The sequence below is a fragment of the Culex pipiens genome, chromosome 1 (genome assembly GCF_016801865.2).
Source record: "Culex pipiens pallens isolate TS chromosome 1, TS_CPP_V2, whole genome shotgun sequence".
NCBI classification, from domain to species: Eukaryota; Metazoa; Arthropoda; class Insecta; order Diptera; family Culicidae; genus Culex; species Culex pipiens.
In genome coordinates, this window is record NC_068937.1 from 46,270,506 (window position 1) to 46,296,114 (window position 25,609).

At 40.8% G+C, this 25,609-nt stretch overlaps 1 protein-coding gene across 2 annotated transcripts; it reads right to left on the bottom strand.

The window, feature by feature from the left end:
• Window positions 1–1,418: 1,418 nt before the first annotated feature.
• LOC120417034 (proton channel OtopLc-like) lies at window positions 1,419–25,215 on the bottom strand. 2 transcript variants are annotated; one of them, XM_039578978.2, is made up of 6 exons: window positions 24,923–25,215; window positions 11,323–11,676; window positions 11,039–11,259; window positions 3,439–3,582; window positions 3,007–3,282; window positions 1,419–2,538 (listed from the first exon to the last, which is right to left on the bottom strand). In XM_039578978.2, the coding sequence occupies exons 1-6, from the start codon at window positions 25,165–25,167 to the stop codon at window positions 1,556–1,558; spliced, it is 2,223 nt and encodes a 740-aa protein (XP_039434912.1). In that variant the 5' UTR covers window positions 25,168–25,215; the 3' UTR covers window positions 1,419–1,555. The 2 variants fall into 2 exon arrangements, with proteins under 2 accessions (XP_039434912.1, XP_039434913.1); XM_039578979.2 differs by lacking the exon at window positions 24,923–25,215 and adding an exon at window positions 11,897–12,105.
• Between the last annotated feature and the right edge of the window lie 394 nt (window positions 25,216–25,609).

Here is a 25,609-nt window from a genome sequence, read left to right on the forward strand (position 1 = left end):
TCAGTGGACTTACTTGATTCAATAAGCACCCGCAAACTCTGTTCCCAGCATTGAATTAGTCAGCTGTTGAAAGGTAGTCACATCTCAGCTTAGGATAGTAACTCTACAAAAGTTATGCTTAAATAACAAAATAAATGAAATTAAATGAATGAGTGACAAAAATTCGCAGGATATATGGTCAAATTGACGAAAGGTCGAAAAAAAAAACGGTTAAAAGATATAAGTTCGAACATGATTTTTGTTGTTGTTTACATAGGTCGAATGGACAATAGCTTGAAAAGACAAAAGATTGTAAGTGGACAAAAGTACTTTTTGTTTAGCAACAGCTAATGAGATTTTATTTTTATTAGAGGTGGGCAAAAAAAGAGCGAGCCGCTCAAAGAGCAGGTTCGCAAAAAAGAGCGAACGGACCATGGCTCTCAAAAACCAAATCCCTTAGTAATTGAATTTAATTTGTAGCATTTGTAAAGACTTTTTGATTAAATAAGAATGTAGAAAAGAATTCGCAGAACATTTTTTCAAATAAACGCAATTAGTGTTTTTCCCATCCATCCATTCGAACGTTTAGACCTATCAAGCGAATCTTCTCGTTTTTAGCTTTTTGTATAAAAGTCTAATAAAAACATCAAAAAACACACCTTTCTTTAAAATAGTCTTTCCAACAAAATTTTTGAAAAAAAAACTGAAGAGCCGTTAAAAAGAGAAGCTCATTTTAAAGAGCGAGCGAAAATGAGTGGCTCCTGAAAAAGAGCAGTTTTGCCCACCTAGGAATTTTAGGAATTTTAAAGAAAAAGAAAACAGTTATTATTTTTTGCAAGAGTTTGTGAGTTTTTTTTCATTATTTTAAATATGAGCATTGCCTTACGTTAAAAAATTACTTTATGTATTTTAGACAAAATCGAGACTTAATTTTAATTGGTAAAGGATGTTCCAAATCGTCTTTCGAAACATGAACTTGACTAACATAATGGTAAATATCAGACCCCCCTAGTAACATTTTGGGATTTAAGTAGGCCATAAAAGCCTATTTAGGTCGTATGAGGGTTTCCAGAACCATGTGAGAACCTGTGAGTTTAGAAATGTTATTAGCCCCCCCCCTCGTGGACAATTTCCAAACAAAACCATTTTTTTTGTATGGTGCGTGGACAATCGCTGAACCCTCCACCCCCTTCCCCCCTTTGGTGCCCACGTGGTTTATGGATGGTCCCTTAGTTTTGGCTGCCGATGCGAAAAAAACTAATCGGCTAATATGTCTTTTCAATGCAAAAAAAAAAACAGGGCGGGCAGAAAGGTTCTTCAAATAGTTTCATGGGATTTATTGGATTTTTAACCTCTGCCACTGCCGAAATTTCGAGGTGGACAACTTGCTAGACAGCCTTGAAGGGATACACGTGATATATGAATAAGATCAGTCAGTATTAATTAAAATGGTTTATTTTCCTTTAGATTATTTGGACACTACCTAGTAGCACAACCCTATTTAATAACTATATCACACAAATTCTACACATAATGTACAAGTTCTGCTTTGGTACCCACAGCACCTTATCCCCGTCTAATTGGATTCATACCTCACTTTGTACGTATTCTTCCAGATCTCAAACAGGCAGATCGTCGAATGGAACCGATAGAAGATGGCCATCGGCATCGAGACGTGCGTGATGATGGTCCACGCCCACGGCCCGTAAAAGTCAATCAACGTGGGCCGGAAGCTGGCGTTCGTCTTGATCAGCGTGTTGATGAACCACATGGCCATGTTGGCGATCAGCAGGAAGGTTATGATCTCGCGTCCAGGCTTCGTTCGGTTTTGCTGGGCTCCCTTGCAGCGACGCCACCAGGCGTTCATGATGAAGAGGGTTTGGAGGGAGGTTTGGATGAGCGAGAAGATCTCGGCGTAGACCGAGTAGACGGTGGCGGAAGCGGTGGATCCGATCGAGAAGAACGTCCCGATGATGGAGAACATGCTGTAGATGTAGATGCCGACTTGGGCGAGAACTAGCAGGGTGCAGTCGAGGCTGATGCCGGCGTCACCCTTCTTCTGGGAGAACTTGAGATCGCGCATTCGGTGGATTGCCCAAACGACCGCTGCACCGGTGAGCAAGTACAGGATGATCTCGCTGATCGTCACCTCCATGGTTGCGATTCGTCGATACGGTACCTCCTTGTTTAGCACAAAGTACATGATGAGCACGATAATCGTCAGCACGATGATCAGAATCCCGCTGAACATCCCTCGCTGCGTATTGGAGCAGTCAATCGACAGCAGGTGGGCACTCTTGCCGGTGAGACTCTTCCGGGAGCACTTTCGCGAACCATTTCCGGGCCCCGAACCGCGCAGCTTTTTCCACATCTCGAACAGAATGACGGCGCAGATGAGCGAGTACTCGATGGTGCAGGGAAACAGGAAGGGGGCCGCGTTCTGAACCAATGACCCCATTATGTTGCTCCGATGGCACTCGACGGACACGGACAGGTCCGAGATGGATCGGCGAACCAGATGATGGTCGTCGTGATGATGGCCAGGGCCGTTCGATAGAGCTGCAATTGAAACGGTGTGCAAGGCAGACAGTTGAGCAATAATTTTCAATCAATTAGACGCGGACGAGACGTGGCACGTGATGCGTGATGTGACGGGGACAATTAAAGGGTGATTTGGCGCGAATTGGTAGGCTTTTGGGAATTGCACAGAAATAAACAGGATTTGTATGGAGTACTATCATTTTATCGCAATTTATGTTAGCAAAAACGTTACTTTATCCACTGCTTTATCTATTATTATTTTGAAGGTAGTCAATAAGGAATTATGGGACCAAAGTCCAACACGGTCAAAATCGGTTCAGTCGAAACGTATTCGTGAAGGTGTGACTATGAGGTCTAATTTAGAAGTTCATTTTTCGAGTGATTTCGTAGTCTTTCAACCGTAAACTACGGAAGGCAACAATCAGAAGAAAAAAGATTTCTCACCGTGTCCCGTCACAGTCAACAATCTGCCAGGATTATTCTTACCTGTTGCCATCGGGGGGACGATGGCCGGGGTTGATTGGTGCGCCGCCGCATGGGCAATGTGGACAATCTCGTGCTTGGCCTCCTCGATAATCACGTACAGCCACTCGCAGACGTTGGTGGCCAGCATGTGCATCAGGCCGAACCGGGCCACGTACCGGTGCCGGTCCATGTGGAACTTGCCGTTGCTGAAGAAGATGAACTGCATCTGGACGATGCAGAGGGCCATCCGGGCCGTCGGAACTAACGCAATTAGAACGTCGTGACACCTTTCGTCGACTGTTGAACAATGTCGGCCACATTAGGAATGGAAATCGGTTAGAAAATGGTGCGTCAATTTGAAAGTGTTGTCAGCCAATTCTGACAGTGTCTCTCCCTCTCGGGGGATTCGGGATTGGACTGGCAGTTGTGCATTTAAGCATCGTTTCAACTTACGTTTCAGCTCAAAGTACTGGCCAAACTCCAGGCCCGAGTAGACCATGCTGCCGATGCCGAAGGCAATCGCTCCGACGCGCAGGTAGAACGACCCGAAATGAACGGGCTTGGGCTTGAGCATGTCCGGGAGGCCGGTTTGACCCTCTGGAATTTAAGTTATTAATAATTTATTAGTTGATTCGTTGAAATTGGTCACAACTAAAGAAGTAGTTTGACTCGGCAGAGCATCTTGAATAAATGTACAACTCATGTCGAAATATGCAACATCAAAACAGTGTCGAAAAGTATTACTTTTCGATAAAAGAGCTGAAAATTTTAAAATTTCCAATAAGAAAATGTCAGCTCTGTTATTTTTGGTGATGATAAGTAGGAAATTTCGTCAATATCACGACGACTACCATAGAACAATTCTCTAAGATTTCAGCCATTCGATTTTTTTTTGCTTTTTTAATTTGGCTGAAAATTATTGGGCATCTTCATTTTTCGGTAAATTCCATCTATATTCCCAAAAGTGAGATTCTTATTGAAAATTTAATGCTCTACAACTTTGTAGAACATATCAAAGCTGTAAAACTCGATCCTTAAAAGTTATTAGCGATTTAAAAATGTAATTTTTGTATAAAAATATTTTTTGAAAAAGAACTTTGTCCTAAGGTTTCTATACGTGGTGTCAATCCAAAATTTTCGCGAAAACGTTACGTGACGAATTCCCCTCTCGGCAAATTTCCCCTCTTTTTGGTGCACGCTGGTTGGTTGAACGAACGTTTCCCAATCAGTCAATCGAGAGACGTGAGGTTGATGTATCTAAAATCACCCCCACTCCACCTCATAATTTTCGGATCGTCGACGAGGCAACAAAACGCGGCTCGGTCGGTCCCGGAAATTCATTCAATTGCTGGACGTCGACGAGAACACATCAGAAGCAGATGGCCTGGTGGCCCGGTAGCAGACGGCCTGGAGGTCCGGGAGCAGATGGCTTAGAGGCAAGGACCAACTAAGACGTGCCAGTCGCGGGAGTCGATCATTGGAACTGGCCACCACCTGAACTAGAGTGGCCGGAGGCCCCGCGGATGTTCCGATGGGGGGACATTTGCCGGACCGTAAGAGTTGGGGCAATATGGGTATCAAACTTTATGGTTTTTGATACTGGACATGAAATTTGACATTTCGGCAATAGTGGCCACCAGTGTTCCCACGAGCCTAAGCCATCGGCTAGGCTAGGTTAATTTTTATGGTTCAGGTTCACACCACACGTCGGCAAGCATCGTCGGCTCAGGCTCACTGAGTGCCGTGAGCCATGGTTCATTTGGTTCAAACCAGGCGAGGCTAGCCAAAATGAACCATTGGCTTGAACCAGGCTTGAACCTGGCTTGAACTTGATCAAAGAATGTTAGGCTGAGCGGCAAGCTTTGTTACGCCGTAGTATGCTCAAACCGTAACATTGTTACATCGTAAAATTGTTACACCGTAACATTGTTACACCGTAACAGTATTACACCGTAACATTATTACGGTGTAAGTAATGTCACGGTGTAATGATAGCTACGATGCAACGAATGTTGTGGTGTAACCATGTTACGGTGTAACCAAACTACAGTGTAATGAATGTTGCGGTTTAACAATGTTACGGTGTAACAATGTTACGGTGTAACGAATGTTGTGGTATAACAATGTTACGATGTAACAATGTAACGGTGTAACGAATGTTGTGGTGTAATCATACTACAGTGTAACGAATGTTGCGGTGTAACAATGTTACGGTGTAAGAATGTTACGGTGTAACCATATCACGGTGTAACAATGTTACGGTGTAATGAATGTTGCGGTGTAACAATGTTACGGTGTAATGAATGTTGCGGTGTAACAATGTTACGGTGTAACCATATTACGGTGTAACAATGTTACGGTGTAATGAATGTTGCGGTGTAACAATGTTACGGTGTAATGAATGTTGCGGTGTAACAATGTTACGGTGTAACAATGTTACGGTGTATCGAATGATGCGGTGTAACGAATGTTACGGTGTAATGAATGTTACATTGTAACATTGCTACACTATAAGATTTGTTACACAGTGCATTATTTCTATGGTTTTTATTAGCCTGGTTAGCCTGGCTTAAGCCATGGTTCATGGTTCACTGAACCAGGATTGAACCACAAAGGGAGGCTTAAGCCGAACCAAGTTTATAGGTGAACCTAGCCTAACCGGTTCATTTGGGAACTCTGGTGGCCACAATCCGGAATGGCCGGAGGCCCCACGGATGTTCCGATGGGGGGACATTTGCCGAACCGTAAGAGTTGGGGCAATATGGGTATCAAACTTTATGGTTTTTGATACTGGACATGAAATTTGACATTTCGGCAATAGTGGCCACAATCCGGAATGGCCGGAGGCCCCACGGATGTTCCGATGGGGGGACATTTGCCGAACCGTAAGAGTTGGGGCAATATGGGTATCAAACTTTATGGTTTTTGATACTGGACATGAAATTTGACATTTCGGCAATAGTGGCCACAATCCGGAATGGCCGGAGGCCCCGCGGATGTTCCAAAGGGGGGACATTTGCCGGACCGTAAGAGTTGGGGCAAAATGGGTATCAAACTTTATGGTTTTTGATACTGGACATGAAATTTGATATTTCGGCAATAGTGGCCACAATCCGGAATGGCCGTAGCCCCGCGGATGTTCCAAAGGGGGGACATTTGCCGAACCGTAAGAGTTGGGGCAATATGGGTATCAAACTTTATGGTTTTTGATACTGGACATGAAATTTGACATTTCGGCAATAGTGGCCACAATCCGGAATGGCCGGAATCCCCACGGATGTTCCGATGGGGGGACATTTGCCGAACCGTAAGAGTTGGGGCAATATTAGTATCAAACTTTTGGGATTTTGATACTGGACATGAAATTTGACATTTCGGCAATAGTGGCCACAATCCGGAATGGCCGGAGGCCCCACGGATGTTCCGATGGGGGGACATTTGCCGAACTGTAAGAGTTGGGGCAATATGAGTATCAAACTTTATGGTTTTTGATACTGGACATGAAATTTGACATTTCGGCAATAGTGGCCACAATCCGGAATGGCCGGAGGCCCCGCGGATGTTCCAAAGGGGGGACATTTGCCGGACCGTAAGAGTTGGGGCAATATGGGTATCAAACTTTATGGTTTTTGATACTGGACATGAAATTTGACATTTCGGCAATAGTGGCCACAATCCGGAATGGCCGGAGGCCCCACGGATGTTCCGATGGGGGGACATTTGCCGAACCGTAAGAGTTGGGGCAATATGGGTATCAAACTTTATGGTTTTTGATACTGGACATGAAATTTGACATTTCGGCAATAGTGGCCACAATCCGGAATGGCCGTAGCCCCGCGGATGTTCCAAAGGGGGGACATTTGCCGAACCGTAAGAGTTGGGGCAATATGGGTATCAAACTTTATGGTTTTTGATACTGGACATGAAATTTGACATTTCGGCAATAGTGGCCACAATCCGGAGTGGCCGGAGGCCCCGCGGATGTTCCGATGGGGGGACATTTGCCGAACCGTAAGAGTTGGGGCAATATGGGTATCAAACTTTATGGTTTTTGATACTGGACATAAAAAGTTGCATTTGGCCATTATCTGAAGTTAAGCAGTTAAAATATATTGCTTATTTGGCAGGAAGTAATAAATAGATTACTGCGATGCACATTTTTTTGTGCAACTGCGAAAATCTGTTTCTGGAAATTTAGAATAACTTTCTCGTAATCAATTAGAGCCCTGTAAAGGGCAGTTTTAATGTCTGCTGTTCAAATTTCCTTTACTGCCGCCGATTGCTTGCAAAAACATTCCCGCATCTTGGTAACTTTCGAGTGGTGAAGGAAAGTCAATTTATTTTACCTCGATTTCTATTTTAGCTCCACTTGCAATTTCCGTCCCCTTAGTTCGATAGGACGTTAATTATAAGGGAATCATGGGGAAATTTGGACCGGACATTCTAATCGAAAATTTCAACAATCATCTTGCAAAGTTCTTTGTCATACTGGTCATGTGTAACATAACCACCTGCACCTTTTTTCAACAACTTAATTCGCTTGTGGAGCAGGGGGTCATTTTTTCTGGGCACCCTACTGTCCAGTTGTATTGCAATAATTAGTTTTCAAAATATCTATGTATTGTTGATTTTTTTTTTATTCACAGTGAATTTTTTTTGTGCAATACTGTACATTTTCACAAAAAAAACTAGATATTTTTAAACAAACTCTTCAAATGGTTATCAACGCAGGAAAATGCATAATAAATTGTGTTTAGCTGAAATTAAAAATAACAAAAAAAAATTACCGTGTATCATTTTTTTTCAGTGTAGTCCTTATCCATACCTACAACTTTGCCAAAGACACCAAATCGATCAAAAAATACCTTCAAAAGATACAGATTTTTGAATTATCAGATATTATTTTTGTTGCCCAATTTGTATGGAAAATAATATGGACAAACTCATGATGCAAAATTTCTTCTTTGTGCATACCGAAGGCACCAAAAACAGTTTCAGTAGGCTTAAAAAAATAAAAAGATTAAAAGATTCAAAGATTTTTTGCACAACCTGGAAATGTCTGAAAAGTTGGCATTTGATGTCCCCTAAAACATATCAAAAAATAAAAAATAAAAATAAAAATAGTGTTTTTTTTTGCAAATCTAGTTTTAGTGCCTAAAAGTTAAATAAAAAAACACTAAAAAATTTTTACCGGGTATCATTTTTTTTAGTGTAGTCCGTATCCATACCTACAACTTTGCCAAAGACACCAAATCGATCGAAAAAATCCTTTAAAAGATGCAGAGTTTTGAATTTTTATACATCATTTTTGTATGGACAGCTGCCAAATTTGTATGGAAAATTATATGGACAAACTAATGATGCAAAATGGCTTCTTTGGGCATACCGAAGGCACCAAAAAAGTTTCAGTCGGATTAAAAAATACAAAAAAAGGTGCAGTGGTAATGCTGCAGGCATAACCATCATGACGAAGAACTTCGGACACAAAAGTAAATGAAATTTTTATAGTTTTTTATATTTGCGTTTCTTGGCCACAAAATCAATCACGAAAGAGTAATTTCGTAAGATCTATTTATTTTTGCTCAAAGATGGTCTCATGGTATTTCGACGTTGGATAACGTTTAACAATTTCAAACGCTTCTTCAGCTAATCGTAATGGCAAGATTTTCGGGCCAGTTGATATGAAACCATTCATCATATCTCTGTTAAACTTTCGGCATTAAACAATTTTTGAGAAATATTTTGCAAACAATAAAAAGGCGTTATCAGGACTACAATTTATCACAAAGAGTCATTCTGAACAATGTGTTAAATGCACAACACACAAACCCTAGAGTTTGATACCCATATTCCCCCAACTCTTATGGTTCCGCAAATGTCCCCCTATCGGAACACCCCAGGGGCCTCCGGCCACTCCAGGTGGTAGCCACTACTGCCGAAATGTCAAATTTCATGTCCAGTATCAAAAACCCTAAAGTTTGCTACCTATATTACCCCAACTCTTATGGTTCCGCAAATGTCCCCCAGCGGAACACCCCAGGGGCCTCCGGCCACTCCAGGTGGTGGCCACTACTGCCAAAATGTCAAATTTCATGACCAGTATCAAAAACCCTAAAGTTTGATACCCATATTCTCCCAACTCTTATGGTTCCGCAAATGTCCCCCTATCGGAACACCCCAGGGGCCTCCGGCCACTCCAGGTGGTAGCCACTACTGCCGAAATGTCAAATTTCATGTCCAGTATCAAAACCCCTAAAGTTTGCTACCTATATTCCCCCAACTCTTATGGTTCCGCAAATGTCCCCCTATCGGAACACCCCAGGGGCCTCCGGCCACTCCAGGTGGTGGCCACTACTGCCAAAATGTCAAATTTCATGTCCAGTTTCAAAAACCCTAAAGTTTGATACCCATATTCCCCCAACTCTTATGGTTCCGCAAATGTCCCCCTATCGGAACACCCCAGGGGCCTCCGGCCACTCCAGGTGGTAGCCACTACTGCCGAAATGTCAAATTTCATGTCCAGTATCAAAAACCCTAAAGTTTGCTACCTATATTCCCCCAACTCTTATGGTTCCGCAAATGTCCCCCTATCGGAACACCCCAGGGGCCTCCGGCCACTCCAGGTGGTGGCCACTACTGCCGAAATGTCAAATTTGTCAAAGAGAGAGCGAAGGGAGGGGTGAGAGCAGCTTTCTGTGTAGCTGTGGATTCCGTCACCCCTCGCGTCCTTCCTTGGTTCCGTCCCGCAAAATCTCCATGACAACACGATGCACGGAATCTGGCCGCTTCCTCAACCAGGATGGGAAGGACAGGTTTGATAAAGGATCACTAATCCGTGTGGAAGAAATTGCCGGGTGAGAGCAGCTACCTCGAGCTGAGAAATCCGTCACCGGTTTGGGGGAGCGGGGTGAAGGCAGCTCGCCGAACTGTGAAATCCGTCACCCCGCGCGTCCTTCCTTGGTTCCGTCCCGAAATCTCCATGGCAACGTCGTCCGATCGTGGATTTCCTCGTGGCTGGTTTCCTTCTCGGTCCCGCATCAGCAACAGCAGGAGCTCCTTCCAGGTCGGCGTCCAAAATTGATTTGACTTGATTTTGGATCGGGACCTCCTTTTATATCAAACCGTGATGGCGTTTAGCTACTCTTGCGAAGCAGCAGCACAAAAGGAAAGTGGGAATGCTTGAAATCTCTCCTTTCGTTTGGTGGGTACCACTTTTACGTGTGTTGAACAGGAGCTGAGATATTAATGTTACAAATCTTGCAGTCGCATTAAATTTTCTTTCGTTACATTTCGCTCCGCGAAATTTTGGATTGCTACCCTGTATAGAGCCCTAAGACGAAGTTCTTCGTCAAAAAACGAATGACCGAAATCTGAAAGAACTCAGAAGTGGCGTGTATTTTTCTTTCAGTGTATTTTTTTCATAAAGCCCGTCCAATTTCCTACAAGTTTGTCGTCGACCACTTTTTGATACGATGCAACGACTTTGAGTTACAGTAATTTAGATATCAAAAAAAGTGTCAACGTGGTTTGTGGATGGTCCCTCAGGAAGAATTGCCCTAAACGGAATATTTTTAAAGCAATTTATAACGAAGCATGAGCTAAAAATAGCTAATATCATCATAACTTCGTAAGATAAGCGACGTACGTAAACAAAAAAAAAACTCAGATAAGCCACCGAGAGAGACAGTAAAACGTAGTCATAAAGTTTGGTAAATAAAACTACAGTGTGACAAATCTTGCTGATGACGGCTGATCCTGTCTGGTCGAGTTGTCTGATCTCCAAAACGTGTTTAAACTTTTGTTATCTAATCTACGGAAAGTTTATAGACTGCAATTGTATCCCAATAACACAGTTGAAGGGGGTTTGCTGATAAGGATCACGAGTGACGTAATAAGCTCGGACAGTAAACAAAGAATTGCATTGCTCTGTGACGGAGTTAAGCACTAAAACAAATTTTGAAGAAGGTAGATTATGAACAGTTAATCTGACGGAAAAATCTGAAATCTAACTAAAATGTTCGCTAACTCAACAAATAAATGTGCCAGCGCTTACCGTACTGCTGCAGCACGTAGCTCAGCCGGGCCCGGTGCCGGAACCTGTCCGCGTACATGAAGCACACGAACAGCACACTCACGACGTACAGGTACAGGTAGAAGCCGTGGTAGAAGTGGTGCGGCGACTTGTCCGACACCACGTCCGTGATGGGGAAGGCCAGCCCGAGCACGATCAACAGTTTTGCGTACAGTGCCGAGATGGCGGTACTGAAGTGATCCCTGTGGAGGTGCATTTTTTGAGGTTAGAATTGGGAGAAGTGAACAACTTAACGGTCCACTTACTCTGCAATGGCTCGATTTTTATTCCTCAACTCAGTCACTATCGGTGGTTCTGGCACCTTAAGGTCATCCTTCATCTTGTTAAGAGACAGCTTACTGCCGTGGCGTTGCAGGAACTCCATCAGGTGTTTCTTCTGGACGTTGAACGAAGGTCGTCGGAGTCCCGCAAACAAGGAAGGTCGCCGCGACGTGCCATCGTACTGTTCGTCCGTGCTGAGCAGGCTGTTTCCGGTGTGGCGTCGACTTTCGGGACGGTACGCAAAGCTTGCGTTCGGGGTAAGCTTCTGGGGTGATGCGTCCGGTCTTGGGGGTTGCGTGACCACAATTTGAATGTCCGACTGGGTGGAGTTGGCATTGCTGGAGGATCAAATTTAGTAAACATTGTAAATAAGCATTCTTGCAAATTGAGTATTTTTTATATAGCAAAATGAGGTTACGTACTTCAACATCAACAATTCAACCCCGAAGAAGAAAACACGTTCTAGTTTTGTGGTCTTCTTCAGGGTCAAACGAACCTGTCAAATGTTCATGAATTGAAAACATAACCTCAACTTCTTAAACTTCTTAGACTTATTACTGCTTATCAAAGTGTCTAATCCGCGCAATATCACTGTCCATCGAGGAGAACGAACACGAACTGTGATAATTGAGATCTTCCACGGATCTTAAAATCATTTCGCTACACCTTTCCAAAGAAAGAGGCAAAACCTTCAGCGTCGATCAACGTTTCACTTGGGACTGAGCTGGCTGGCCGTCCAAATTCCGCCCGATCCGGTAGCGGGTAGTGAAAATGCTAATTCAGCAAAGGTGCAAAATCGGTGGTGCTAATCAGTTGGCAAAACTGAACCCCTTGCCAATATCAACATCCCGTCAAATTGACCACTCGGGATGAAACGTGACAATCAAAATTTGATCGAATTTGTGGTGCATATAATTTGATATCTCATTATTTGATGATTTCCCAATTTCGCAAATAAAAATAATCAATTCAGAACACATTCAAATTTTACAGCTCATTAAAGCCAGGATCGCAAATCCGACAAATTGTGCGCAATTTGCTTCACACCTTGCCGGACGGGTGATGGACGCTAAGATCGTGGACATTCAATTGGAACGTGCGCCACGATCTTAAAACGCGATATTGACATACTGACACTGACGCGGACTAAAGAGAATGGTTTCTTGTGAAAATCAAATAAATCTCAAGAATATAGATCAAATACATTTGTACGGATGTACCGATGGTACGGCGTAGAAAGGAAGTCATGAATGAGCTCATTCAAGAGGGGATTTGAATCTTTTTGTATTCATTTTATTTGAATGAAAATAGATAAGAAAATGTTCAAGTCTTCTACGATATAAAAATATCATGAATATCAAGAAGGCAATCTTGTGCACTGTCCGTAAATATGAGCAAACACGTATCATTTGTACTTATGAGAGTTTTGTTTTCTATTCTTTTAAACATTTAGATGTCTTTAAAAGTTTTATAAGAAAAGTCTTAACATAATTCATAGAATGTTTTTCTTGTCTTTGAAATATTTCTGTGTGTTTCTTTTTTCTGTCAAAATAATGAAGTTCCCTTACTCAGAAACAATAATATTTCTGGGTAAGGAAACGTCATGTGTTTCCATTGTGCACCTAACGTTGGCATATCAGCATATTGGCGTTTCAGTAGAAATTTTTGACTCATATCAAGCAATAGGGGCTGGGGGGCAGAATGGCCCGCCTAAATAAAATGCACCAAAAACCATAGAAAAACATGAAAACTTACGAATTCAGTGTATTAGGCTTATGCTTTGGGATGTTCCCTTCAATGTTGTATACTTGGTTGATGAAATTTTTTAGCTTAAAACTATTTTTGTGCCACTTTAAAAAAAAAGTTTTTTCGACTACTTTTCCAGGGTGCGGGGCAGAATGGGCCACCCTGCGGGGCAGAATGGGCCACCTTAGAAAATAAGCCATTTCGTCTAATACAACGTTGAAGGGAGATAAGAAATGACTTAAGGTACCTTTATAACATAGTTTCCATGAAGATAGACCACTTTAATAAAAATAGTCACTTACCAAAACAAACATTTTTGAAAATAGTGTTAATATTTTGAAAAAGGACGCTATTTTTACAAATAATCATCAAAACAACTAAAAAATCAACTAATGTTGTATTTAACGTTATTTGTGAAGCTATTTTATAACTTTTGATTGTTTTTATAAGGCAGGATAAGGGTGGTCCATTCTGCCCCCAAGTGGATTTTAATTTAACACTTCCACCACCAAGCCTCTAAATGATTTTAAGGTTCCGTTGTTGTTTGTATACCTTGGTAGTAACATCTAGTAACGTTATGAGCATTGAGCAAACTTTTTCACACAATCCAACTTTTCAGAAAGCTTATTTAAAAACCTCGAAATAAACAACATTTGCGTGGTTTTTTCTAATAAATTTACATTTTAGCTCATAATTCGAAAAATACAATCAATTCAAACGTCGTTTTCGGTATGGTGAAGTTATTTGACGTCCTTTATTAGACCCTTGCCTTATAGTTGGTCTAAATCCATTCTAAAGCCCAAAACCAAGGGTGGCCCATTCTGCCCCCATGGTCCATTCTGCCCCCCCTGCCCCTAAATAGCTTAATGGGAAAGAGGCAAGCAAATTTCTTTCAAAACGATTTTTCAATTATGAGAAACTGCAAATTGGACGGAACGTTAACCATGGTTTTTAAATATATGGGTCATTCCTTCCCAAATGACCACGCGTCCAACATCGACCTTCACCAAATCTGCTCATATTTGGCATGGGGGTTGTTTTTGCCCCAAATACAAAGAATCCAAATCCACCCCCGCGCCCGTGGCCCCCCCCTCTTTTTCTGAGATTTTTGAAAAACCTCATTTTTAAAATGTATTTTGCTAAGAGAAATGTTTACAAAAAGTGAACTTTTGGGTATGCATATTTGAAGATTTTTTGATCAAAACTGGACCCACTAAACATTAACCAAATGGGCTCATATTATCAGGCCAGCTTCTGGGGCCATAAAACTAGAAAATTCCGGTTGATGCGCTCGAAATTAAACATTTTGTCATTTTTTTATATCCGTGAACCACGCCAAGTCCTGCCAAGACGGGGGTTCAAATGCATACATACAATACATCAAAGGTGCATTACCAAAATGGACACAAATACATACATACATACAGAAATACATACTAATCTAATCTAATCTAATCAGACCCTAGCGCAGCCAATCTTTCGAAGGGATCCTGGAGAGTGCCTTAGGTTAGATGACGCCTAGCACTCTTCTTGTCATTTATTAACACTTGTAGTGCGCCATTGCATTGAAAAGCATCACAAGTGTTAAAGCGGCCAGGCCTACTGCGTAAAGCCGTATCGCAGAGATGACTCGTAATTGGGTTGAGTTTGAGCACTGAGTGTTCGAACAACAACACAATTCTGAATCGACAGGGGAGGAAGAAGCGTGGGGACACACCACCATACGCTCCGAGATTTGTTTGTATTCGTTGGGAGCACCATGCTAAGAAGGTTTGGTACTCCGGGACCCTCTGGGATGGGACAATGTATTTCCACGAATGCCCTGGACACTATTTGCCGTGGTTATAGCGCCACAACTCGCTCTCTGTAATAGTATTCCTAATTCCAGTCCAAGCTTACCAAGTCGTCATGGCCTAGTGGTTAGCATTTTTGCTTACCAACCCAAAGGACGGGGGATCGAACCCCGCCTCGAGCGACTTTGATTTTTCGTTCATATTCATCATTTCAAATTCTGTGTACTTAACTTTCTCGTTGGGAGCAGATGGGAATCGAACCCAGAACTATTCGCTTACAAAGCGAACACCGTAACCAGTCAGCCACGGCCGCTCCTTACATACATACAGAAATACATACATACATAAATTCAATTTTGGGACATTCACTTGCTTCCGTTTAGAAATTGAAAAAAAGAATATTCAAATTTCAAGGCCTACTATGCTCTCACGCAATGTACTGTTGAAAATTGATGGTTAAGTAAAACATTTGCTGAGCAATACAGAGCTTTCCAACTTAAAAATGTGATATCTCAAGAAATATTCATTTTACCCTGAGGTTTTGATTGAATTTAATGTAAAAAACTCTCAGCAATCGAATGCAATTGTCAGTTTTCCCGTAAGTGCTCGTCCAAAGGGTTAAAAATGCATTTTAAAATTTAAAGCGCAAAATTTTCATATCTGGCAACACTGTACGTAAATTTTGAGTACGCCATTCGATTCTACATCAAAAAATCTTCAAATATGCATACCCAAAAGTTCACTTTTTGTAAACATTTCTCTTAGCAAAATGCATTTTAAAAATGAGGTTTTTCAAAAATCTCAGAAAAAGAGGGGGGTGCCACGGGCGCGGGGGTGGACCAAATGTCACCAAACTTGGGATTCTTTGCTTTTGGGGCAAAAACAACCCCCATGCCAAATATGAGCAGATTTGGTGAAGGTCGATGTTGGACGCGTGGTAACTTGGGAAGGAATGACCAATATTTATTTTTCGATTTGTGTTGAACTTTTTCAATACATTTCCTATGTCAAAAGAAGCAATTTGGCATTATTAGTTTTTCGATACAAGTCTTATACAATTTTGCGGGCTGGTCATACAAAACGAATACGTACATATATATGAAGTTCTTTTCGAATACGTACATATATATGAAGTATTTTCAATGTACAAAAACGTTACTTAATCCACCTTTAGGTGGTTGGTGCCTTCCTCTCATTTATAGAGTGATTCCAACCCCCATAAAGTGTCTACATGGTATATGGATCTCCCCTAACGTGATCGCAGCACCTACGAGGTCATAATAAAAATAAGTGATGAGTAAATAAAGACAGACTACCTACAGACTTTTTGCCAAGATTATACAGACACCGCCTTTGAGGAAAATGGCATCCCTCTACAAGGCTTTTTCGTGGCCTTAGGGGAAATAGATTGAGGTTATGTAAATTCAGACGATTTTTTAAACTTGTAATTTTAGATAGGTAAGTCAGATCTTAAAAATTCTTAATCCACAAGAAAGGTCATTTCAGAACCTTTCTAAAAATATATATAATAGGGCAGGTTTCCATGCAAAAACCACCCTTTTTTGCAATATTGTGAAATTTGTATGCAGCAGTTTTTTAAGCATAACTTGTGATGTGCTTTACTAAATCTTATAAATTTCAAAAGGGACTTATGGGACCCCAAGACGGATCGAATGTGGCCAATACGGTCAAAATCGGCTCAGCCAGTGATGAGATATTCCGGTGACATTGATTCGGTACACATGTCTACATACAGCCAAACACACAGAAATTTGCTCAGCTGGTGATTCTGAGTCGATATGTACAAATGAAGGTAGGTCTAGGAGGTCTAATTGAAAAGTTCATTTTTCGAGTGATTTTATAGCCTTTCCTCAGTAAGTGAGGAAGGCAAAAACGAAAAGAAATCAAAAATAAATATCTAAAAGTGGGTACAACTTGGAACGATACATTTTATCAAAATCATTGTAAAGTCATTGAATTTTTTCATCCTTAAGGCTGATACAAATATTTTTAAAAGTTTTTGTAGCCCCCCCCCCCCCTCCCTTCAAAATCCAGGGGCAAAAAAAATATTTTTTCAAAAAACTTTCAAAAATTCAATGGAAAATCAAGTGCAATCAGCTGAAATCAATGCAAAATGCATTCCCTTGTGTTTAGAATCAGTTTTAGCATGTATGGGTTTATTCAAAAATCATTTCTCGATTAAATTTTCAAAAGGCTCTATCTGCATAGGAAACCCATGAGGGATAGGTTGTTTTGAAAATTTAATCTAGATTTGAGATTTTGAAAATTATCGATGTACATTACCGCAAAAAAATATTTTTTGCAATTCCGTCGCGAAACAACTTACTTTTCCTGTCATTCTTAAACGACGAAATAGCCTACTTTTCTGTACCAAAAATAACAGAATCGAATAGCAACACTTTTCAAAATAAATGCTGAAAAGTTCTACTTTTCAGCACTGAAATGGGTGCTGAAAAGTTGAATTTTTCAGCACTTGTTTCGAAAAGTAACACTTTTCAACATTTTTTTGATTTATCGACAAAATACTTGAAAATTTGACTTGAAATTTCACTCAATGGGGTTTTCGGAATTGCAAAAAATGTTGTATGGAACTCGTTGCAAAACTTAATTTTTTCAGCACTCGTCGTATTTATCCAACTCGGTGAACCTCGTTGGATAAATGTACGACTCGTGCTGAAAAAATCCTCTTTTTGCAACTTGTTGCATAAACTACTATTTCCGCATTTTTTTTTTGTTTTCGTCAAATCTTATATTTTTTTAAAACTAATGATTACAAAACAACAGAACTAGTGTAATATGATTTGCATTGGCCTTATCGACATTTTTGGTTTCAATAGTTCATATCTCGGGTGAGTTTTCAAAAAGCCGTAAGAGCCGAAAATGAAACAAAATTTCATTTATATTAAGTATGGGGCACTTCAAGGACGTGTAGATAATCAATCTCGAGCATTTTTGATATTGGTTTTTCGTGAGTAGGTCGAATACCGATGCAAAAAGAACTTTGTTTACCAATGGCTCTTACGGCTTTTTGAAAACTAATCCGAGATATCACTGGAACCAGAATTTGCACCATTATGCACTTAGATTAATAGATGTCTTTTTAAGTCCCCTTAACAAATAAAAAACGAAATTAAAAGAAAACATATTTGGGAAATTCAACGTAATGATAAAAAAATTGATAATGGTTAATTTTTTCCTTTGTACTTTTTTCAGAAGTTCTAATCATAACCTTCAACTTTGCGGAAGACACCAAATAGATCAGTAAATGTTTTCTCAAGAATGAGAGTTGAATACATTTATAAACAGTTTCGTTGACCAGAAGTCAATTATACAATTATACAGAATACAGAATTATTTTTTTCAATTCAATTCGGTTTTATTTGTGAATAATCAAGTTACAATGAGTTCATTTAGGTGCACAACAGAGTTTTGGTGTTCCTTTCAGCTGTGTTTTACATCGTAATTCAATCGAAAAATTATTACTTATAACTATGGAATAGACAAGAGTAAGAAAAAGTTTTCAAAAAACTTACAGAAAGTGCAATGGGAAAAGGATAGATAGAGAGAAAGCTTAAAACTAGATCACAGACAAAAATAATCAATTATAGATGTGCTTGATCATCAGCTCCCCGAGGGCCAGAAATTGCTCCGCCTTGTTACGGCAGCTCCGAAACCGCGTCATCATCTCCCCCGCGAGAGCAAAGAACTCCGGCAGGGTAAAGAGATCTTCCCCGGTGACTCCTTGGTGGGCCGCATCGCCGCTACCAGCAGCGACCACGCTGGCAAACGAACGCCCCCATCCAAGAGGGATCGCTGGGTTGTCCGCTGGAACCGTACGCTGCCCAAATGCAGGAACGGCTGCGCTCGTACTCCGCTGAGGAGAGTGGGACGCTGCTGCTTTCTTCTTCCTCTTTTCCTGCTCCTCGAGGTACAGTTCGCGCACTTTACGCGCGGCTTAGTTTGTTCTGCGTTTTCCCCCAAGTCCGCCTTTCGTGGCAGTGCGCACGCCTCCGAGAGGTGTGACTCACCACACTTCACGCAGCGGGGCCGGAGGTTGCAGTTCCGCGAGCCGTGGCCGAATTTCTGGCAACGGTGGCATTGCGCTACGTCCGTCGGGTTCTTGGTGTAAAACCGCCAGTTTACCCAAAAACCGTCCAACGTCTTAGTCCGCCGCAGATCTTGGATCTTGACGGTGCCGCGGTCGAAGTACAACAGGTACAGGGTATGCGTACCCGTGACTGTTGTCTTTCGCGAGAGCACTTTTATCTCCCGTGGCTTTATTCCGGCGTTCGAGAGGTGTCGCTTCAGGTCGGCAATCGGACGGTCTTGGTAACCCTGCAAGACGACCTTAACAGGGGGCTTCTCTGGATCGTATGTGTAGAAGTTGAAGTTGCTACGCTTCAGTTCTTCAAGCACCAGGTCGAAATCTTTTCTGTTCAGTGTGATCACTTGAACTGCCGACTTACCGATTTTAAGACAATATCCGAGGCCTTCCAGCAACTCGTCAACATCGTCCGCCAACGTGTCCAAAACAAAAATTGGAGGTGGTCTTCGTTCCGTTGGAGAATTGTTCTTTTTTGACGTCGGCACTTTTTTCCGTGCACGACCATCATCGTCGTCGTCGTCGTCGGTAGTGCTGCTACCGTCGGTGTTGTTGTTGTTGTTTTCTTCGTCGTCGCTCAGCATCTGGAACTCGTTCCTGATGGGAATGTTGGCGGATGTCGATGTGCCACTGGTCGTGGCACCGGAAGTACCTGAACGGGTTCGCACTGGTGATCTTGGAACGTATCCGGGATGTAGTATCTTTTTGTCGATGCCTTCTGCGCTCACGCTCCGGCGTTGGTTTGTTTACCTTTTTGCACACGGCCGGTAGACGAACTTCGCGGGTTTTTCGAGGCCGCACTCGAACTGCCACGGCCACGGCCGGCCCTTGGCATGCTGGTGGAGCAAACTCGCGGCTAATCACGGTAAACTACGGCGAAAAAAATCGAAAAAACGATGGAGCACTGAGCACTTGACTGCTGCTTGCTCTCGTGCGTACACGGAGGTGGAATACAGAATTATACAGAAGTCAATTATACCTTTTGTCACATGGTGGATAGATCCAGACAGAGTGCTGGCAGTTTTCAGATCATTCTTCGACAACTTCTGTGTTGGTTCAAAAAAACTGTACAAACAGTATAGAAATCTATTTCAGAAGAAATAAAATAATACAGTCAAGCCTCGATTATCCGAAGTTCGACTATCTGAAGATTCGAATGAGACTTCGGGTAATCGAATCACGAACAATAAAAAGATCGTTTTTTTTAATGTTCTACATTTTAACATAAAATTCGAGTTCTGCGACCCCATTTTATTCAAATTTGAATAGTTGATTGCCTATTAAATTAAAAAATGCCTTTTTTAACCACCATTTTGACAGCCTTCTTCAATTTTAAAATTCAAAATATTTCTTGAATAGTTTTGAAGTCTTACTTTAGCTCAACAATAAAAAATAAGACAACGAAAAAATCTATTATTCTGTGATTCGATTATCCGAAGAGATATTTTCTTGAGGCCTTCGAATAATCGAATCGATATCGGGCAATGTCATTGTTAGCTTGGCACTTAGTAGCAACCCAGTTCAGACAGATACAAGTAAAACTATATGTGTTCCGAAGAGTAGTTAGTACCAAATGCGATGCCTTGAAGCTAATACAGTTACAGTTCTATCAACTACGAAAGTGACGGAGTTGATTGAAAGGCTAATTTATGTTTGCTTTGAAAATCAGCTCGTTTTTCTTCATAACTGATTTTAATGTTAAACCATACACGGAACAAAATCCGGTTTGCGGAATCGCAAACTTTGCTTCCGATTCGTTCTAGAGATCGCAAATCTCGGTTTGCACTCGTCAGCAGGAAGCATTGCTTCCAGATCTGAAATCGATCGGTTGCGATATCGCAAACGTAACGCTCCCTTGATTTGGTAACGCCTGACCTGTCAAAGCACGCAGTACGCAGCCAATATATTTTTCCTTTCAAAATGACCGTTATATTAAGCAATTCCGGATGAAAATAATAAGAAGAAGACATTTGCAATAAATAAATGATGTTAGTTTTATTGAATGCATCAGAAATATTACAGTTATTTTTATTAACCTTACAAGGTAAATGCTGTTACTCGGTTTGTTTTTGCCAGAAATGTGAACTCCAGCAAGTGGATTAAAATTCTATGCTGACAAATTTTAACACAGTTTTAGCCAAACAATGTAAATGGGCCAATGTGTAAAGTGTAAACAAAGAGTTTACACTTTGACGATGCCCCATTTACATTGTTTTACTTGAGTTTTTGAATAAGACCAAATCTAGCAAAATAATGCAAAAGGGCCGTAGTGGGTTTGTTAACAAAGAGTGTTTCTTGCTCACGCTAAAGAATGTTTCAAGCAAAACAATGTAAATGGGCCAAAGCCGAAGTCTAAACAAAGCAGGACAGACTGTTTGTTTAAACTTCGGCTTTGGGCCGTTTACATTGTTTTGCTTGATTTTGCTAGATAATGTTTCAAGCAAAACAATGACAGACTGTTTGTTTAAACTTCGGCTTTGGGCCGTTTACATTGTTTTGCTTGATTTTGCTAGATAATGTTTCAAGCAAAACAATGTAAATGGGCCAATGCCGAAGTCTAAACAAAGCAGGGCAGACTGTTTGTTTACACTTCGGCTTTGGGCCGTTTACATTGTTTTGCTTGGCTTATATTTACACTGATCGTTTACAAACCTATTACGGCCTTTTGGCATTTTTATGCTAGAAATATGCTGCATTTAAAAATTCTGTAATCAACCTATCACTATTTTCATCAGACTGAGTGAGTTGCACTAAATCATGTGTTCCAAAATAAAAACTATTTGATTGTTAGAAAATAAACATTATTTTTCATGCATTGGTCCTTTTTCCTCAACAGGTTGTTCGTCTTTATTCACCTAGCTGAAGAACGTGTTGAACGTTAATGCTCCTGACGTGCGTAATCAAGACCAGAATCAGCGATTAAAAATAATCTGAATGTTTATTTTACGTTTGTTGGGATCTAACTAGTATTACCTGAACTTGTTACAATTGCCCCACCTTCTCCTATTTTGTTTTTTAGCCTGACGAGAAACATTTGCCCCACCTCTCTCCTATTTCGTTCAACATCCGTACGCCTTCTTTCGTCGACAGTTTTTTTTTAAATATGGACACAACAAGAATCGACTGATAAGCGAGTATTTAACACTTAAACTCCCAAGCTCGAGAAAAAGGAGGAATTTCCATACAAATTACCCCTTTTTCTCGCGCATGAGGAGTTTAGGTGTTAAGAATGTCTAAATAACAACTGCTTTCAAGATCTTCTATTGCAACTTATCGTTATTCGCCTTGTGATGAAAGATTGATAAAATTAGCTTCTTTAAACTACATATCTTGACTTTTTTTTGATAAGGTCCTATAAACAAATGTAAACATTGAGTGTATCCCGCTTACTCCGATGGACTTTGACATAAGGTGTGAAAGGGATACACTCAATGTTTACATTTGTTTATAGGACCTTATCAAAAAAAAGTCAAGATATAATAGTTAACTATGGCAAACATCATCGATTTGCTGGCATGACCATGTCGCTCATGTCTCGTTGGAACAGACCAAGTCCCAATTGCTAGGATGTGCACGTGATAAAAGGATGCAATTCGTAAATTCCGGTCTCGCTGACTCGTCATCAAGTGTCTTCATGTCAATTACACTCCCAGCGTAGAACAAATCAATTGCAGCCCCGTCAGCAACCGCCTGACGATCTTCTTGCTCACGATGCAACAGTCAAGTGAGAAACTATTCTGTGAATGGAAACTCAGCATTTACTCATGGCTTATTAATGGTTGAATGACTTGTTTTGACCTTATCTTTGTATTCTATAGGATGAGGTTTGGTCAAATTTCAAACGATTGACCTTTTTAGGTAGAGTTCATCAATTTCCACAATTTTTTGGGAAAATGTTGGCGAACTATATAAAAAAATCCTACGTTACAAGTTTTTCTAACTAAGCCACAAACCAGCGACATTTTCCTCCATACATTTTCGCATTTTTCCTATACTAAAATTAACAGCTTAACATAACCGATTTGGCTCAAAGTTGACACAGATACTTATTTTTGCCTTAGAAATCTAGCCTAATGTCCAACTTTATTGTTGTCACTCTTATGTACCGTCACTTTGGGTGTATCGAGACTACAGTCTGAATAACTAAATAAAAGGTTCGAGTTTTGCTGTCTCAAAAGTTTAAGTTCGTGACTCAAGTTCTTAGAAGATTAGGTAGGGTAGAGTTTGAATCGCTAAAACACCTATTTGTTCAAGTTTTCGAAGGACTGGTTCTGAAGGGCAGATTAATTTAGGACCGTTTGCATGAATTTTCCTTAAACACGAAACAAAACAACATATCATAACATAAACATTAAATCATGCAGCAAGCAATCCAACTGTCCAAATATTAAGTATCGGATAAGGGTTAGAATTTGAGGTTAAGAGTTCCGGAGAGGGATGATTTTGGGACCCGTTGTACCTTATGTTTTTGTACTTACCTGAAACGGTAAATCGAAAAGAAAGATAATATAAATAAGTGGGTTCCCCTAATCAAGAAGGCAGCCGAAGTGGTGGGTGAGCCTGAAATCAAACAGTCGTTTTTAGAAGGGGTTAGAATTTGAGGTTATGAGTGACGGAGAGGGAGGATTTTAGGAAAAGCGGTTCCGGCTAATCTTATACTTACGGAAAGGGAAGTTATTAGTATATCTACTAAGTAGGTCGAAAATTGCTGATAAAGGAAAGCTGGAAGCTGCGTAGATCACTGGCCTTGTGGGAGTCTGGAATAAGAGACGGACGGGGTAGTTTGAGTGGTTCTGAATGCTGAGCAACGCAGATTCAAGTTTTACACTATATATCAACTAATTTAAAGCTATAATATACTCGAAGAACCGTAAAATAATCACTCAAAACGCCTTTTTCTTATCAAACAAATACTTACCTCATTTTCACTTGTAACAAATTTGACACTTTGAATTTTCTCCTTTCTTTTCGCGTGGGCCGTAGTATGTAAACAAGATAAGGTAACACGGATTTTATTTGCACTTGAATGATGCCATTTTTATGAGTAAAAATCGTAGGAAGGCAGCATTTTTTGTGAAATTTCTTAGTATTTTTAAAAGAAACGGTTTTATTACATTCTATTTTTTATGTTGGTACACTTTGGCATAGTTTTTCCTTGAACGTGTTTTAAATGGTGTGAAAATTCGCTATACCTTTTCAATTTGAAACACTGTACCCGCGTTTGCCTAAGACAGAAACTGACAGAACGTAACGCCGTGGCTGCGTAGTGGCTGCGGCAAACTCGAGCTCAGAAAGGTCGAAACAGGGTGTTTCCAAAACCGGAGACTTTTTTTTTGCGATATCGGAAGATTTTTTTTCCGATTTTGGAAACATTCTCGATGAATTTAAAAACAATCGATGTTTGCGGATTCATCGCATTTTTTTTTTTTCAAATTCGCATGCCGGTTTTTGTTCCGTGTATTATCAAAACGCCAACTCGTCCAGCTCAAACCTTTGTAGGGGTAAGAGGTGGGAGAGGTCTATGTGTAAATCTATGATACACTAAATCCAGTACAATGCATTGATAGAGAAATTGTGATGATAAATCTATTCCTTTCTTTTGTAAGTAGGTCAAGTAGGTTTCCCATACTGATAGGCTACATATTTTGATGAGCTTATGATGACAGACCACTATATCAAAGAACCTGTATTTTCTAGTTCCAACAGGTTATTGTTTTCGCACTCGTTTCTCTGATATGTGTATCATTTTTTACACAATCACACACTGTTCATAAAGTTTTACTTGTTAGTATAAAACAATAATTAGTTGTTTAAACTTCATTATTTGGGTAATCCAATACATTTGACACTTTTTCAGTATGATAACATATGTTCAATATTTACTGTATGATAAATTTCATAAAAAATAAATTTCCTTCACACCTCACTGATTCCTCGACAAGTGTATTAAGCCTTTCCGGCTTCCTTCTCGGACAACTCGAGGCTGCCGTCGCAGTAGCATCTTCCTGATCACCAATAATCCACTCAAAGTCACCACCCATAGCACGTAACTTGTGCCAACGATCCGACCCGTTGGCGATTTTCGCGTAAACTGAACTTCGCGTCCCGAGACACCCAGGTCGTCGTCGTCTTCTTGGCAGGAATTTGCAAAAATGTTGGTCAAACATTGGCGTCGCCAATTCACACCGACTGCTGGCTGCCTTCCATCGTTGGACAGACTCAGTTGAGTGTTGAGGTTTGGATTGACTGACACCATCACCACCGACGGTCCATAGTATCGATACATGTCATAAAAACCAGAGTGGCAGTTTTAACAGCACTGATAATGAAAATGATAAACAGAAGAGCGCTCCGAGTCTCGGTGATCGGCTTCGGAAGTGATGACTTCACTCTTTTTTCTGTGTGTGTTTCTTGTTTGAAAAGGGGAAATATGATAAGGCTGGAAATGAGGGAAATTGATAAGCGTAAACGAAATCAATGCAGATTTTCATTACTTTTCATATTCACATTGGGGAAGTTTCAGCGTTCCATCGTGAGGCATGCCAACTTTAACTTTGGGTGAACTGAACAGTTTCTTCAGTACATTTTATGCTGCGAACCTTTACATTC

Coding starts and splice junctions, on each gene's coding strand:
- LOC120417034 (XM_039578978.2), bottom strand. CDS start 25,167: ATGTTTGACCAACATTTTTGCAAATTCCTGCCAAGAAGACGACGACGA. Junction 3,583..11,038: donor CTACGTGCTGCAGCAGTACG/GTAAGCGCTGGC, acceptor CTTAAATTCCAG/AGGGTCAAACCGGCCTCCCG. Junction 2,539..3,006: donor CGTCCCCCCGATGGCAACAG/GTAAGAATAATC, acceptor TTTCAATTGCAG/CTCTATCGAACGGCCCTGGC.